At 48.1% G+C, this 18018-nt stretch overlaps 1 protein-coding gene across 1 annotated transcript in view; it reads right to left on the reverse strand.

Annotated features, from left to right (window-relative positions):
- TG (thyroglobulin) overlaps positions 1-9836 on the reverse strand; it is a 231795-nt gene extending 221959 nt beyond the window's left edge. The window contains exons 1-5 of the mRNA XM_069599831.1: positions 9770-9836; positions 8756-8864; positions 8213-8310; positions 6646-6849; positions 5851-6010 (exon numbers count right to left, since the gene is read on the reverse strand). Of these exons, the coding sequence (XP_069455932.1) occupies positions 5851-6010; positions 6646-6849; positions 8213-8310; positions 8756-8864; positions 9770-9836 (638 nt within the window). The remainder of the gene's footprint in view (positions 1-5850; positions 6011-6645; positions 6850-8212; positions 8311-8755; positions 8865-9769) is intronic.
- Between the last annotated feature and the right edge of the window lie 8182 nt (positions 9837-18018).

The raw sequence follows: 18018 nt of genomic DNA on the forward strand, positions 1-18018 counted from the left end.
TGCATCGGCTTCTTCTCATGGGTCATCTGTGTAGCAGGAGTTGCCAGTGCATCTGAAGAAGTTTGGATGAGCTCTGTCACTAAGCACACCAGTAGACCGAGTCTCACCTTGGATCACTAAGGCATGATAATGGCATCAGCTCTTAACCAGGGTTACTTAACCAGAACGTACTTCCTTAGCCAGTGGTTAGGCCAGGGACTTGTGAAAGATGGGGAAAGGGGCAGAAAGACTAGCAAAGCTTACTCCCCACCATGACATGTTTTTTTTTTTTTCCTAAATTCACCAGCCAAACGGGTGTAGTTAGCAGCTGCTTTTTTCAAGAGGCAAAAGGATCTGCTTCAAATGGGCAAATGCTGTGGTCAAGTTCAAGCGTAAATCATCACCCAGCACATCAAGAACCCACAATAAACAGGTTTGCAAGTGAGGCTTCCGGGCTCCCTGCAGCCCCATGGAAATGGGTCAACTGCCTTACGCCACTTCTGCATGTGAATTTCCCAAAGAAATCTTTTCAGATTTGTTGAGGTCCTTTAACGGACCAGAACCTGGTGGTCCGGAGTCGACCGATAAGAAAGCAAAGGAGAGAGAAAGAGGCTGATATTCCTTGGTTTATGCAGAAAACCAATAAAGCCCCTGCACGGGGCTTGCTCTGTTCACGAAGGCCTCAGGCGCCCTCTCGATGGGGTGAAGGTGCAGAGAGCCTTCTCGAGAGGGTCTTAGAAGCCCGGGCAGGAAAGTGAACTCAGAGAGCCTCTGCACTCCAGGAAATCAGCCTGAAAAAGAGAGAGACGGAGAGGGGGAGAGAGAGAGAGAGAGAGAGAGAGAGAGAGAGAGAGAGAGACAGGGACCAGAGCTCTGATGGAGCAAAGGTGTTTTATTCAACATTGTGTGAGTATTTATACTGTCTTACAAGGCAGCTATTTTCAGCAGAGATAAAATCAAAACTTACAAGTTATCAAGGAAACATGAGGTCATCCATATGAAAGAGAGTTGTAAATAATCACGTTTACCATATAGTTCATAAAAAGGAAGAAGGTACTTATAGCTATATAGAAAAACTAACAAGGAAATGCCTGGATTCCTCAGCCCCCGGGCGAGGCTTGCCTCTCCTCTTATTCAGTAATTAATAAGGAACAGAGAATTCCTGACCGATCCAAAACAGCACACAAGAAGCCTCCTGTTAAATGCTTCCTGACACAGATTCAATATCCCAAAAGCAAATTTGTGACTTTTCCTTTCCAGACTCTTCTTCTACCAGCCAACCAGAAACCATACCTTGGAATCATCCTTGACTTTTTCTCTCCCTCACCCTTCCTATCTGTTCCTTCCCCAAGTTCCATGAATCCCACACCAAGTCAATATTTCTCCATCAATCCCGCTCTATCCCACCATCACCCTCTCCATCACCTGCTGTGGTTCATATGGACAGCCCCTCTCACCTGGAATAATACAGTGGCCTCCAAACTTACAGAGTCATCCCTAGGTACCCACTCTGCTCTTCCTTGACTGCAATCCATTCTTTTTAAAATCCTGCTCTGCTGGTTCATGGGATATCTCCAACCTCACCCAGTTTTAAAATACTTGATGCAATATTCAGGACACACTTAAACTGAAAAATTACTCCTTGCTTATCTGAAATTCAAGTATCACTGGCCATCTGGTGTTTTTTCATCTGACAACCATCCAGGATACTATGTCTATACTCTCCACATAGCCTCTGGGGCTCCTGACACTTTGTCCACTGGAGACGCTGGGGCTGGCACTGCCCAGGTCTGCTTATCAGAAAATTCCTGAGCATGGCTGGGCTTCCAGTAACCAACTACCTGACCCTTCCCATGACCTTCTTAAATCAGAATTCACTCAGAGACATGCTTGCTTACATAAAAGAAAAGCTCCCGTTTCAGGGGTAAAAGTTTTTTGTCTTTAACAATAGATGCTTAGTCCTGAACTTTTGCCTTTAATTTGACTGCCCTCTGGTGGAAAAAGCTGTGAATTGCGCCTCAAGCAGGCACCTGCAAGTTCTTCGAGAATTGTTAAGTATATGCAATATGCCAGCAAATTTGCAAAACTCAGCAATGGCCACAGGACTGGAAAAGGTCAGTTTTCATTCCAATCCCAAAGAAAGGCAAAGCCAAAGAATGTCCAAACTACTACACAATTGCATTCCTCTCATACCCTAGCAAAGTAATGCTTAAAATTCTCCAAGATTTCGTGAACCGAGAAATTCGATATTCAAGCTGGATTTAGAAAAGTGACAGGAACCAGAGATCAAATTGCCAACATCTGTTGGATCATCGAAAAAGCAAGAGAATTCCAGAAAAAATGTCTACTTCCGCTTCATTGACTACACCGAAGCTGTTGACTGTGTGGATCAATCACAACAAACTGGAAAATTCTGAAAGAGATGGGAATACGAGACCACCTGACCTGTCTCCTGAGAAATCTGTATGCAGGTCAGGAAGCAACAGAACTGGACATGGAACAATGGACTGGTTCCAAATTGGGAAAGGAGTTCATCAATGCTGTATATTGTCACCCTGCTTATTTAACTTACATGCAGAGTTCATCATGCAAAATGCCGGGCTGGATGAAGGACAAGCTGGAATCAAGATTGCCGGGAGAAATATCAATAACCTCAGATATGCAGATGACACCACCCTTATGGCAGAAAGTGAAGAACTAAAGAGCCTCTTGATTAAAGTGAAAGAGGAGAGTGAAAGGCTGGCTTAAAACTCAACATTCAAAAAACTAAGATCATGGCATCCGGTACCATCACTTCATGGGAAATAGATGGGGAAACAGTGGAAACAGTGAGAGACTTTATTTTCTTGGGCTCCAAAATCACTGCCGATGGTAAGTGCAGCCATGAAATTAAAAGACCCTTGCTCCTTGGAAGGAAAGTTATGACCAACCTAGACAGCATATTTCAAAGCAGAGACATTATTTTGCCAGCAAAGGTCCCCATAATCAAAACTATGGTTTTTCTAGTGGTCATGTATGGGTGTGAGTGTTGGACTATAAATAAAGCTGAGTGGCGAAGAATTGGTGCTTTTGAACTGCGGTGTTGGAGAAGACTCTTGAGAGTCCCTTGGACTGCAAGGAGAGCCAACCAGTCAATCCTCAAGGAAATCAGTCCTGAATATCCATTGCAAGGACTGATGCTAAAGCTGAAACTCCAATACTTTGGCCACCTGATGGGAAGAACAGACTCACTAGAAAAGACACCCTGATGCTGGGAAAGATTGAGGGCAGGAGGAAAAGGGGACGACAGAGGATGAGATGGTTGGATGGCATCACCGACTAGATGGACATGAGTTAGAGCAAGCTCAGGGAGTTGGTGATGGACAGGGAAGCCTGGCGTGCTGCAGTCCATGGGGTCACACACAAGAGTCAGACACGACGGAGTGACTGAACTGAACTGAAAAGGAGCCAGACAGGTCTATAACCCACAAATTGTGCTTCCTAGTGGATTCCTTAATTTCTGCTCTTCAGATTCCCTGCTGTGTGCTAGAGGCCATCATTTTCCAGTTATTTTTATAAATACTGAAGTAGATGAAAGGATCCCAAATCCCACTGTATACTGTGAGTATCCAATTGAACTTGGACTGAGCGCACCTCAGTTTGCATTGCTGAGCATCAGTAAACCGGGACATTTGGAGATTCCACTATGTACACTGGCAGGCCATTTTCTAGGCCTGAGGTGAGTAGGGGAATGTAACCTACATTTCCAAAAGCTGGTGATGGATTCCCTACACATGCATAATAATTTACAATTTTTGCAGTGGTTTCATAGGCAAGGGCTCAGCAGATCTTCACATGACTAATGAGCTGATGTTGTCCTTACAGATGGGAACACTGAGACTCAGAAGTAAGTGACCCGGTCACTTTGCCAGCAGCGGCAGAGTCAGAATGAGGGTCATTGGGCAAACACTATGGGGCCAGACAGCTAATGCCAACAGTTGGAGCAGGGGGAGTGTGGCGCATACAGGAAGAGGCCCACAGCGCGGGCTGGGGTCGGGGGGTTGCACTTGGTCCAAAAAGAATCACCTTCTTGGTGCCCTGGGACAATGCATGCAGTCCCCAACCTTCTTCTTTAGAATCAAGAATTCAGAATTTTGTGTCTTGAGTTGAACATAGAAAATTGCTATGTTAGACGATTTTTACCTACACAAACTGAAATTTCACAGGATTCAATTTAAAATTTCTCAGTTTTGAAAATAGCGTACCACTCAAATGAGACTTGTCTCTGGGACAGTGCCTGGTCACAGGCTGCCGATCTGTGACCCCCTCTGGGCACAGCCCATGGGAATTCCCGCCCCCCATAGGAAGGAAACTGGTGGTTTTGAAAGCCAGACACATAAAGCCTCAGGTTCTCTAAGAGAATTCCTACTAGTATTTACAAATTAATATTATTATTTATTTTCCTTCCCAGTATTTTGATTATATCTGAAGTCTGTGCAAGCCCTGTATACTGATAAAGTCACCATCTTAAATAACCAGAAACCATCCAGTTATTTGGGCCAAGAGCTATAAAAAAAATACCATTTAAATATTTTTATATAAATCTTTAAGCTTAAATAAGCTTAATAGGTGCACACATACATGCCATTTTTAAGAATGCATCAATGTGGTCCACATTTTTCCTTTTCTGCAGATTCTTCTCTCCTGACTCCTCCCCCTCCACAGCAACCTGACCCTCAAGGTGGCTGAGAGAACCACCCAGTATGTGTTTATTCATGTAATCCTCTGTCCTCACCGAATCCCATACCGGGGGAGCTAACCCTATACAGACACAAGCGTCATCATATAATCATATGCATGCACTTAAAATTAGGACCTGTTTGCTTGTCTGTGTTCTAAAAATTAAATCCTCTTATATTATGTGCACCTTGTATCTTACATGATATTATCATAACGTGCTGCCAAACCCTCTCCAAATCAACAGACGCAGTCTGAGTGCATCCTGTTTAAGGGCTGCGGAAATATTTACAGTGGCTTCCCTGGGAGCTCAGTTGGTAAAGAATCCACCTGCAGTGCAGGAGACTCCAATTCGATTCCTGGGTGAGGAAGACCCCTTGGAGAAGGGATAGGTGAACCCACTCCAGTATTCTTGGGCTTCCCTGGTGGCTCAATCTGCCTGCAATGCCAGAGACCTGGGTTCAGTCTCCACGTTGGGAAGATCCCCTGGAGAAGGGCTTGACAACCCACTCAAGTATTCTTGCCTGGAGAATCCCCATGGACAGAAGAGCCTGGCGGGCTGCAGTCTATGGGGTCACAAAGAGTCGGATACGACTGAGTGACTAAGCACAACACAGCACGCTTTTATCCAGACACCCTCCTTGGGTTCTCAATCACTCTGTTCCCAGTTTTTGGCCTCAATTAAAAAAAAAAAAAAACAAACACGGTGCAGTGGACATGCTGCTGCTGCTGCTAAGTCGCTTCAGTCGTGTCTGACTCTCTGCGACCCCAAGGACGGCAGCCCGCCCGGCTCTGCCTTCCCTGGGATTCTCCAGGCAAGAACACTGGAGTGGGTTGCCATTTCCTTCTCCAAGGCATGGACATTCTAGCACATTCTAATAAAGAATCTTCATATTCTGGTGTTTCCATCTCTGTAGGCTGGCTGGGCCAGAGGGTCCATGTATTTTAATTGAATAGCTATTGCCCGCTTGTTTTGTGGGAGACGCCGTGGGCCCTCAGTGTCCATCACGGGAAAGTGAACACCAGGCCTCTCTCGGGTTGCAGGGCTGAGTGTGTCACACACACCCTTGCCAGCGCCCAGCCCCGCAGACAGCAGGAGCCTGGGCGGGAGACCGGCAGGCATGGGCCGTGCTGGGCACACCCGGGGGCCCTCACCTGTTGTAGCTGTGGACCAGGTCGAAAATCATCATGTCTGTGGTGTTGACAAACTTGCACTGCACCGGCCTGAAGGCCCCATCTGGGGAACACTGGGGTGGCGACCTGTCACCCACACCGTGGAGGAGACGGCGGTTTCTTATCTCACAGCTCCTCGGACCTAAACGTTTCCAAGGAAACAATTTAAATCTATTTACATTTCATTAACTTTTCTTGGAGTATAGTTGCTTTACAATGTTGTGTTGGTTTCTGCTGTACAGCAGAGTCAATCAGCTCTATATTTACATATGTCCCCTCCTCGCTGGATTTCCTTCCCGTGTAGGTCCCCGCAGAGCATTGAGTGGAGCTGACTGTCCTATACGTAGATGCTCCTTCGTCCTCTGTTTTATACATAATATCAAGAGTGTATGGGTGTCAGTTCCAGTTTCCCAATTCATCCCACCGCCCCCATCTTTTCCCCCTTGGTGTCCATAGGTTTAGGAAACAATTTCTAATCCTTGCATATGAGGAGGCATATGTGCTTCTGCAGTCAAGATGCTTGTGTTCCTACTACATGCACAAGAGCATCCCGAACGGGGACTAAGGCCTGATGCTCCCGGAAATCCCACTTAAGTCTGTGGATACTGCGGTCCACGGCGCAGAAACAGAAGGGAGAAAACCTTCCTAAAACACCGTCCTTCGCGAGTGGAAGGCCAGGTCCTCTGCCTTTCCTCGGGGAGCCCTCACCCGTTTTGGTCAGCTGTGGGAGGCTGCCCCGGGCCTCGGCCTCCCCGGGGCCCCGATGGTGGCACTTACAGCGCGCCGGCCTCCCCTGCTGGCGGGTGCCGTACACCTCCATCCCTTCCACGTCCACACACCAACACTGCTGCCGCCGCAGGTCACACTGCACGGGCGAGTAATCCCCTGAGTCCTGACACTGGGGTAGGTAGGACGCGGCCGTGCTGTTGATGTAGCTGGTGAGCAGAATCTGCTGCTTCTGCAGCTGGCAGAATGACAGACCTGCATGCAAAGAGCGGGGTCAGTGGAGGGCAGGGGCACCATGTAGGGGTCTGAGCCCCGGAGGACCACAAGCCCTCCCTAGGGGTGGGAGGCAGGGCGGTCCTTCCCACCACCCAAGGAGGCTCCATGAGCTGGCAGCAGCCTCAGGGTGAGCGTTCGGCCTGCTAAACTCTATATCCCAGGATTTGTTCTGACATCTGGCAGGCCCAGCTGGGAAGAGCAGGTTTCATCGTGTCCCCTCAGTCCATGGGACACCCCAACAGCCCTGGAGCTGAAGAGGTAGGGTGTGAAGGGACCACAGGCTGACTGTTGATATCTTGTCTGAATACAAATTTCCCGCACAGCCTTGTGCAGGAAAGAAGACTCCCTAGGGGGAGTCTTCACCCCTCCGTGCCCGACTTGCCTTCACTATAGAATTAAAACGCAACTCATGGGAAAGACCCTGATCCTGGGAAAGACTGAAGGCAAAAGGATAAAGGGATGGCAGGGCATGGTTAGATAGCATCACCGACTCGATGGACATGAAGTTGAGCAAACTCCAGGAGATAGTGAAGACAGAGGAGCCTGGCGTGCTGCAGTCTCTAGGGTCGCAAAGATTCAGACGCAACTCAGCTACTGAACAGCAAGCCTACTTCAGGTGCATGAGGACTAGTGACGTTGGTGATTACTGCTGCTACTCAATACCTAGTTGGGGCAGGTGTCTTACGTGCAATTTAAACCCTCACGACCATCAGAGCTGACCCTACAGCAGCTCCCGTATTCATGGTACAGGCAAGGACCTGGAGTTCAGTGAAAGTGGGGCACCCAACAGAGGTCACTTGGCAGGACCGCTGGGAGTCAGCCTGCTCCCCAAGCCAGTGAGCTGGCCCCCAAAATCAACACTGCAACAGAGCTTGGCTCTTTTACAGGATAACTGGTTTGAACCTCAATCTCACCATTTTAAGATGAGCGGCTTAAACTGACCTTTGTTCTAGCTTTACTGTGACACGCTTCGTTGACCACTCATCATAGCAATTATTTTAACAGGAAAGTTTTTGCCTTAAGTCTCAAATCTTAGAAACATCCCAGTTGGGAAAACACTTCTTGCGCAAGAGGGTGCTTTCTGGTTTCAGAGGATTTTGAAGTCTTTTCCCCGATGCATCCTTAGCATCAGATGTGGGCCACAGGGGGATGTCAGAGGCTACTTGCTGAACACATGACTTGATTGTCCCATTGATTTTCGCAGCAGTCCCGTAGGAGGCAGGGCCTAATTCAAAGAGGATGATCCCGCAGCCCAGAGGGAGACTAGCCCTGGATGCACCTGAGCCCAGGGCTGTATCCAGGGTGTGAGCTGCCCCCTGCAGTTCCTCCCCTTCCTACTTACAGGCCGCAGGCCGCCCGGGCTGCCGGCTACCAGGCACTTCCCTGCCATCAGCGTCCACACACCAGCAGGAGGCCCCATCCTTCCCACACTGGACGGTCCTGGAGACAGGAGCCACAATCAGGTACCCTTCTTCCTTTCCCTTCCCTCCACTCTATAATTCATTTCAGTTAGGAAAAAGACTGGTGTGGAGCGGGACTGGTGGCTCCAGTTGAAGTCAGGGAGGAGAGGGGGCATTGGAACGTAAATCGTTGGATCATTGGCGAGTAAATCACCGCCGCCACCACCACCCCACGAACCCTTGTTAAAACAATTAGGGTAAAAAGTTGTGGCAGGAAAGGAAGGGACGTATTTGGTTCTGGCTGGAAGGAAGCATGGATTGGGGCGACAGAGGTCAGATGACTCGGTGTTGATGGGTCTGGGGAAAGCTCCACTGACAGTGGCCACAGGTCAGGTTCGAGGAGGAGCATAAAGGGCAGGGGGGCGGGGACAGGAAGAAACTGGGTTTTAAGGCCCCTGGGTGTGCATGGCTGGAGGAGGCCTTACTGGAAGCTGCCGTCCTCGGCGCACTGGGGGACGTAGTCTTCTCGCCTCGCAAAAGCCCTCTCCCTCTGCAGCTCGCATGGGCGGAGCGGCTGGGCGTCCACCTGGTACTCTGCACAAAGGAAGTGATGTCGCTCATGAGAGACAATCCGCTGCCTGCATTCCAGTAACGGAGACAGGCTCGCTGGAGACACAGACGCTCTTCCGGGTTTTATTTCTAGCACCATCAGCAAGCATATTTCAACTCACAGTTTTGCAGCTACTCACAAGTTTGACATTAACTCCCCTGATCCCCAGGAAGGTGATGTCACCGTCTTACCCAGGTGGCCATGAGACTCGTTCGGAAAAGTAGCCTGTTCAGGATCACACCACTGGCAAGAGAAGGATTCACAGTGGACCCTTGGGCTGTGCGTTCCCCAAGACCATGGTTGGGTCAGGGAACACCGTAAAGGAGGGATTCTTGAGTTTATCCAGGCACTCCTTGCAGACAGAGCACATTCCTGGCCTCAGTGGAGAATGCATGTAACGTGCAGGGGCTTATTCAGAAATCACAGTCACAACTGCTTCCTTTCCAGAGAGGAAACGGCTGAGCCATAGCTATAATAGAACTCAGGTCTGTTTCACACCACGGGGAGATTTGTGTTTTTCATTACCTGCTAATACCCCATATGGACAACCTAGGACTTGAGACTGTGAAGATAATTTTAAAAACAAACAGACAAACAAAAAACATAGCCAATACCAGCATTTGCTAACAGGGTGGGGTGAGGGGAACTAGAAGCCAATTAGGAAGGTCTAGTTTCCCATCTCCTCTCCACTGATCACTGACTCTGTGACTTCTCACACCCTCTGTCTCTTCCTCTGAAAAGGAGAGTGCATAACTGACCTCAGGACACTGTGAGGATGGAATGAGGTCACAGATGTTCCAAGGCCCTGGGGCAGATCCTGGCTAACAAGGAGTTGGCCTGAGAGGTCCCTCCCAACCTGACGCTCTGAGACCGCAGGGTCAGAACTCACCAAAGATGTTGGCTGACACCAAGAAGGCTAAGTCCAGCAGACCAAAGACCCACAGGGCCAGGGCCATCTCGGGAGCCCTTCCAGGGAGAAGGGTTAGAAGCTGCTGCCCACCTTAGGGCTCTGGCCAAGGAGCCTTTATAGTACTGCTACGGGTACTTAGCCCCCACCCACAGGCACTCAGGGAAGCGGTTCCTGCCCTGTTTTCTCTGCTGGTCACAAGGAGGTCCTCCACCTGCGTCTGCTCCCCTGGAGGACACTCATGTGGCCGGTGTGGGGTGAGAATCTTGTGGACGCTGTAGGGGAGCAAAACTGGGGACGAGTGTATGTGAAAGTCGCTCAGTCACATCTGACTCTCTGTGACCCCATGGACTGCATCCTGCCAGGCTCCTCTGTCTATGGGATTCTCCAGGCCAGAATACTGGAGTGGGTAGCCGTTCCCTTCTCCAGGGGATCTTCCCAACCCAGGGACTGAACCCAGGTCTCCCGCATTGCAGGTGGATTCTTGACCATCTGAACTACCAGGGAAGAACTGGGGGCATGGCTTCATAATTCATCTTCAGGGGTAAAGGCCAAAGTTTGCAACTTGGTGGGCCACACATTCAGGCCCGCCATGAAAGAAACACAATGCTCCCTCCCTCCTCATCCCTGCTCCTTCCTTCCCTCTTTCTAGCCATGTTTCTTTAGCATCTGATAGAGAAGCAGACACTATTCTAGGCCATGAGGATATGGCAGGGAACAAAACAGAGAGAGCCATTAACACAGATGTAGGGATTTTGATGAGTAAGCCAAACACACACACACACTCATATTCCTAGTCATCCCCCTTTCCCCTGTCCCAGGACTTCAGATAACCAAAAGGCAGCAAGAAGCCTGTCTTCCACACAAAGCCTGCACATCAGTGAGCTTTCTCCAGTTGCTTCTCCCATCAAAAGGTGGGCGATGGAGACAGGCTCTATGGGTGTTCAGAAGGTAGGTGGGCAGGTATGGGAGAGCACTTGGGAGTGAGGGAGATCACAGTGAGCCTTAGGTTTTAGGTAAAGATGATTTGAAAAGACGTGCTGGCATTTACTGGAGAATTAGAATCCCCAGCTTGGCCCTCTGCAGGCCCCATTGGATGCTAAGTCATTTCAGTCGTGTCTGACTCTTTGCAACCCCATGGACTGCAGCCCGCCAGGCTCTTCTGTCTTTGGGATTCTCCAGGCAAGAATCCTGGAGCAGGTTGCCATTTCCTTCTCCAGGGGATCTTCCTGATCCAGGGATAGAACCTGCATCGCTTATGTCTCCTGCACTTGCAGGAGGGTTCTATACCACTGTCACCACGTAGGGAGCCCAAAGCCCGAATCACACAAGCCAAGTTCTGCCCAGGCTACAGAGACGCTGTAATATTACAGTGAGCCTGGCCATGTGCAGCCCTTGCCAGCTCTCCAGGTCCAGGTGTTCTAAAGCAGATGGATTTTCTAAAATGTTGAAACCAGGACTTCCTAGGCAGTCAAGGAGTTAAGACTTGACCTTTCAATGCAGGCGGCAAGGGTTCAGTCCCTGATCGGGGAGCTAACATCCCCCATGCCTCGTGGCCAAAAAGCCAAAACATTAAACAGAAGCAACACAGTAACAAATTCAATAAAGATTTTAAAACTGGTCCACGTCAAAACAAATAAACAAAACCCTTTTAAAAAATACAAATGCTGAGACCGTGACTGAGGTCTACCAGAAAGCCCACTCCTCACGCTTCCTACCACCTATGCATGCAGGCAGGGGTCTTGCACAGGCCAGCCTGTGTGCTGAGTCATTCTTGCTGGCCTGGCCCCTGGGAAGAGGCACAGCAGAGTCAGTGAGTGTGAGAGCCACCCGGGCTTTCTTCTGAGTGAGAACAGTGTGCCTGGAAGGAGAGGTGCTTCTCTCCACCTCAGCGATGGAGCGGTGAGCTTGGAGAGAGCCACACCAGGCGCTGCCTCCACACCGTGAAAACCTATTTCTCATGATGACTCAGCTCCTGCCCATGCTCTCATCTGATGCCCCATGAGCCAGGAAGATGTTCTATGGAAACTCTAGGCGGCAACTCCTTGGTCTGGCCCCCGTAAGCCCGCTCCTGGCTCGGGCTTCCATCCTCTCTGCAGGCTCCCCACCTCTGGCCCTGTCACCTCTCTCTCCCTCCTGGATCCTCACACAATCACAGTTCCTTCTCGTTCATTTCCTTCATTCTCGAAGACTAGGGTGCTGTGTATAATAATCCCGATGGCTCAGCCGGTAAACAATCCACCAGCAACGGAGGAGATATAGGAGACAGGGGTTCGATCCCTGGGTGGGGAAGATCCCATGGAGAAGGAAATGGCAGCCCACTCCAGTACTCTTGCCCGGAGAATCCCATGGATAGAGGAGACTGGCAGGCTGCAATCCACAGGGTAGCAGAGTCGGACACAACTGGGCAATTGAGCATGCATGCAACAAACATGTGGGACAAAGAGAGAGTCACTGGAATCCAGGGGAGAAAACTGCTTCAAAGCAAACATCAAATGCCACGGTTTCTGGCTCCACAGAGAAGCACTAACCAGCCATCTCTCCTAGAATCCCGCTTGCTGCCATGTTGCTGGGTCCCCTGCCACAGCTTTGGACAACTACTCTCGTCTCTCACAGAACCAGTGACTCAAAGCCACGTTCCTCTTTCTCCCAGGTTGCCAAAGCAATAATCAAAAGTCCTCGAACTTGACTTCTGCTTCCAGAAGATGAAATACACACATTTTTCCCTTATTCCTCCAGCTAAGTACATTTAGAGCCCTTCAGTATTATATGTAACGCAAACAGAAGACACTAAAAGATGGATAGGAACACAGTCATCGAGCAACCTCAGAACAAGAGAAACAGGATAGTAGTAAGTTCCCTGAATGTTACCTTGCCTCACACATCTCATACTCGTGTTAGAGAAACCAGCAACTAGAAATGCCAGAAGCAAAGATCACAGAAAAGCCCCAAGAACAGCCTTTTTGAGCCAAAGGTCCAGGAAAAGGCAGCCTGCAAGACAGAAGATTTTTAGACAATAATTATTCTATTCTTGCAAACCTCACAGAAAAAAACAAATAAACAAACTGTGGTTCCACCCCCACCCATGCCAACAAAAGCCAGCTAGGGAGCCTAGAATTCCATTCTTGCCAAACTAAGGAGTCTCTCCAAGCTAGGATGGTGACTAAAAGGCCATGTGAGAAGCCAGAATTTTTACCCCAGCTGGGCAGTCATGAGCCCCCTCTCCCTGTGGAGTCAGTGGAGACCACACAGGCAGCCTGAACTTCCACCTGCCCCCAACCAGCAATAATAAGGATGCCAACCCACCCAGCTAGGGTGGCATCAGCAGTGACCCCCAGGGGAGCCTAAACACCCACACCCAGAGATCTCCATCAAAGTAGTCATGCTCGCACCTCAATGAGATCCTCCCACGAGTACCAAGGGCTTGGCCTTGGACAAGCTGCCTAATCTCTCCATGCTCCAATTTCTCATCTATGAAGCTGTAATGTTATTAGTGCCCAAGCTTATAGGATGATGTGATAGCTAAATACATAAATATAAGATGCATAGCACAGGGCCTGGCCCACAGTAAGCACCCAATGTTATTTTTCTTGTAAAAATGAGAGATTTCCAGTGGTGGCGACCCCGGACATTGGTCTCATCTAAGGGGCACACCCTTCCCTCCAACATATTTTAAATCTCTTCACTTCTACTTCCTCTTTGAGTTTACTGTGGTACACTGAAGGTGTACAGATGAGGTGCCTGGCGAAGCCTCATCCGCTAGTGTGGGTGGGCAGTCATCCCCAGCCCTGTCCCACAGTGACCACTGTCCTGGAGTTTTCAGAAAGTGAAAGTTGCTCAGTCATGTCTGACTCTTTGTGACCCCATGGGCTGTAGCCCACCAGGCTCCTCTGTCCATGGAATTCTCCAGGCCAGAATACTGGTATGGGTAGCCTTTCCCTTCTCCAGGGATCTTCCCAACCCAGGGATCAAACCCAGGTCTCCCACATTACAGGTGGATTCTTTACCATATGAATCACCAAGGAAGTCCAGAGTTTTAAGAGGGTGCCCTTAAACCTTAGCCTTGTAAATATTTCTTCCTCATCTTCATTTTTTTTTTTTTTTAGCTGAAGAATCATCCCAGCTCATTGTATCCACAGTTGATAGCACCAGGGAACTGGTGGGACCATGTCAACTGTAAGAAAAATGAACAATGTAAGAGTTGTGAGTTTGTTTTATTCAAGAACCTTCCTGAGGACTATAGGGGCTTCCCTGGTGGCTCAGATGGTAAAGAATCTGCCTACAATGGAGGAAACCCAGGTTCAATCCCTGGGTTGGGAAGATCCCCTGGAAAAGGGAGTAGCAACCCACTCCAGTATTCTTGCCTGGAGAATCCCATGGACAGAGGAGCCTGGTACAGTCCATAGTGTTGCATAGAGTTGCACACGACTGAGCAGCTTTCACTTTTCACTTACTGAGGACTGTAGCCTGAGAGACAGCCTTTGAGGATATAGAAGCACCAGCTTCCAAGTGCTTTCTGGCTAGGAGATCCATGCATTTGGGCATGCACCTTGGTTAAAGATCACTGCTAGTCACAAAGGACAAATATCCTGAGTTAATCATTCAGTACTTTCATTGTATGGGAAGATGCAAGAATCTGAGTTCAGTAAAAAATCTGCTTGAGACATTCATCTGTCTAAGGGGCTGTTTTCCCATAGCACGGAGTGGCTCCTCTGTTCTTCACCCTGAGCTTTCTGCAGGTGCTTTGCGGGTCACTGACTGCAGTGGCTGACAACTTAATCCTTGTGGAACTGGGTGAGGAGCAATGCTCTTGGTTCTGCTTTGTTCACAGCCAGAGCCTGACGCTCCTGAAGCACTGCTCTTCCTCACTTTTCACTCTGTGTTTTGAGCAGTACATGTTTTGTTTTAGTATTTTCCACAGTAGAGGAATATAATGCTGACATTTCAATTTCCATGGTGGTTCCCCTTTTACTTTTAGGAAGGCTCAGACAATTTTCTAACACTTTGAATAGCTTCTTAAATCATTCGCTTTTCTTCTCTGGTTCATTTTGGATAAGTATCATTTGCTAGATTTGAGTCTTTCTCTCTTGGCCCACTTTCCTAACTGAAAATGCATATATTTAACAAATGTGTCTCTAGGTTTTGTCCTTTTGGGTCTCTTAGATTGGAAGAAATCAAATCAGGAAACTCTAGGACTGCCAAAGCATCAGTTATTCAGACCAATCTTGTCTGCTGCCACTTCTGTCACAGTCAAGGCATTCTCCCAACCAGCCAAGAAACCAGTCATGGATTCCATCTTGCTTTGCCTGGCTTCTCTTCAATAGGTTTCTTATCTGTGTGCCTTACTTTGTGTGTTTGTGTGTGTGCGTGTGTGTGTGTGAGCACACAAATGCCCTCAGTTGTGCCTGACTCTTTGCGACCCTATGGAGTATAGTCCGCCAGGCTCCTCTGTCCATGGGATTTTCCAGGCAAGAACACTGGAGAGGGTTGCCGTTTCCTCCTCCAGGGGATCCTCCTGATCCAGGGATCGAACCCTTGTCTCCTGCATTGGCAGGTGGGTTCTTTACCACAGAGCCACGTGGGAAGCCTGTGCCTTACTTCAAGAGGCATCACTTGATAAATTTCTCAGGCACGTTCCTCAGGGCAGAAGTAGTATTTGTGCCTCCACCTCTGCGCAAAGGTGGCTGCCTCGCTTTGAAACTCCCTGAAATTACCTGGAGTATTCTGTGCTGATCTTCATGGTCTAATCTTCCCACATCTGTCTAGATTTTCTATGAGCACTGAACACAGTGGCTCATTCAAGGTGTTAGAGGACATTCTCCTATACTCTCCTGGGTTCTCCTGGCTAGTCTAAGAATTAGGTCAACTTGAGACAAATGAACAGGGGAAAATCAAAAGTTTAGTAACACTTGTACATGGGAGAGACGCATGAGAAGTGAATAACGGGCCCAAATGGCCCAAATCTTCAACTCAAATACTATCTTCAGCTTCAGAAAAACAAGGATATTGGGGGTAGTGATTTGGGATTTTGAAGGGGAGGAAAGCAATTGGCATGGAAATGGAAAAGCAAATGTTTGGTAAACAAATACTTGCTGGGCCAGGAAGATTTAATGAGTCCCAGAGTGAACTGATGAACTATGGATGGAGCTTTGTGACATTGTACAGGAGACAGGAATCAAGACCATCCCCAAGAAAAAGAAATGCAAAAAAGCAACATGGCTGTCTGAGCTGTGAAAAGAAGAGAGGCAAAAAGCAAAGGAGAAAAGGAAAGAATTACCTATTTGAATGCAGAGTTCCAAAGAATAGCAAGGAGAGATAAGAAAGTCTTCCTCAGTGATCAATGCAAAGAAATAGAGGAAAACAATAGAAAGGGAAACACTAAAGATCTCTTCAAGAAAATTAGAGATACCAAGGGAACATTTTTTGCAAATATGTGCTCAGTAAATGACAGAAACTGTATGGACCTAACAGAAGCAGAAGATATTAAGAGGAGGTGGCAAGAATACACAGAAAAACTGTACAAAAAAGATCTTCATGACCCAGATAATCACAATAGTGTGATCACTCACCTAGAGCCAGACATTCTGGAATGTGAAGTCAAGTGGGCCTTAGGAAGCATCACTACAAACAAAGCTAGTGGAGGTGGTGAAATTCCAGTTGAGCTATTTCAAATCCTAAAAGATGATGCTGTGAAAGTGCTGCACTCAACATGCCAGCAAAAACTCAGCAGTGGCCACAGGACCGGAAAAGGTCAATTTTCATTCCAATCCCAAAGAAAGGCAACGCCAAAGAATGCTCAGACTAATTCACAATTGCTTCATCCCACATGCTAGCAAAGTAATGCTAAAAATTCTCCAAGCCAGTCTTCAGCAATATGTGAACTGTGAACTTCCAGATGTTCAAGCTGGTCTTAGAAAAGGCAGAGGAACCAGAGATCTAATTGCCAACATCTGCTGGATCATGGAAAAAGCAAGAGTTCCAGAAAAACATCGATTTCTGCTTTATTGACTATGCCAAAGCCTTTGACTGTGTAGATCACAATAAACTGTGGAAAATTCTGAAAGAGATGGGAATACCATACCACCTAACCTGCCTCTTGAGAAACCTGTATGCAGGTCAGGAAGCAACAGTTAGAACTGGACATGGAACAACAGACTAGTTCCAAATAGGAAAAGGAGGATGTCCAGGCTGTATATTGTCCCCCTACTTATTTAACTTCTATGCAGAGTAAATCATAAGAAACGCTGGCCTGGAGGAGGCACAAGCTGGAATCAAGATTGCCGGGAGAAATATCAAGAACCTCAGATATGCAGATGACACCACCCTTATGGCAGAAAGTGAAGAGAAACTAAAAAGCCTCTTGATGAAAATGAAAGAGGAGAGCGAAAAAGTTGGCTTAAAGCTCAACATTCAGAAAATGAAGATCATGGCATCCGGTCCCATCACTTCATGGCAAATAGATGGGGAAACAGTGGAAACAGTGGCTGACTTTATTTTTCTGGGTTCCAAAATCACTGCAGATGGTGACTGCAGCCATGAAATTAAAAGACGCTTACTCCTTGGAAGAAAAGTTATGACCAACCTAGATAGCATATTCAAAAGCAGAGACATTACTTTGCCAACAAAGGTCCATCTAGTCAAGGCTATGGTTTTTCCAGTAGTCATGTATGGATGTGAGAGTTGGACTATAAAGAAAGCTGAACGCTGAAGAATTGATGCTTTTGAACTGTGGTGTTGGAGAAGACTCTTGAAAGTCCCTTGGACTGCAAGGCGATCCAACCAGTCCATTCTAAAGGAGATCAGTCCTGAGTGTTCATGTGAAGGACTGATGTTGAAGCTGAAACTCCAATACTTTGGCCACCTGATGGGAAGAGCTGACTCACTGGAAAAGACCCTGATGCTGGGAAAGATTGAGGCAGGAGGAGAAGGGGACGACAGAGGATGAGATGGTTGGATGGCATCACCGACTCAATGGACATGGGTTTGGGTGGACTCTGGGAGTTGGTGATGGACAGGGAGGCCTGGCGTGCTGTGGTTCATGGGGTCACAAAGAGTAGGACACAACTGAGTGACTGAACTGAACGGAACTGAGAGTGGACTCTGATCTCTAGGCCCTGCTGAGTTTTCCCCACCAGACATTGCCCATGTTCTCTGCTGATATCTGCAGTGACAGCTCTATTCTGGAGCAAGCCCTCTACCTAAATCCTTTCAGATAGCTATGAGCAAGACCA

The sequence above is a fragment of the Ovis canadensis genome, chromosome 9 (assembly GCF_042477335.2).
Source record: "Ovis canadensis isolate MfBH-ARS-UI-01 breed Bighorn chromosome 9, ARS-UI_OviCan_v2, whole genome shotgun sequence".
NCBI classification, from domain to species: domain Eukaryota; kingdom Metazoa; phylum Chordata; class Mammalia; order Artiodactyla; family Bovidae; genus Ovis; species Ovis canadensis.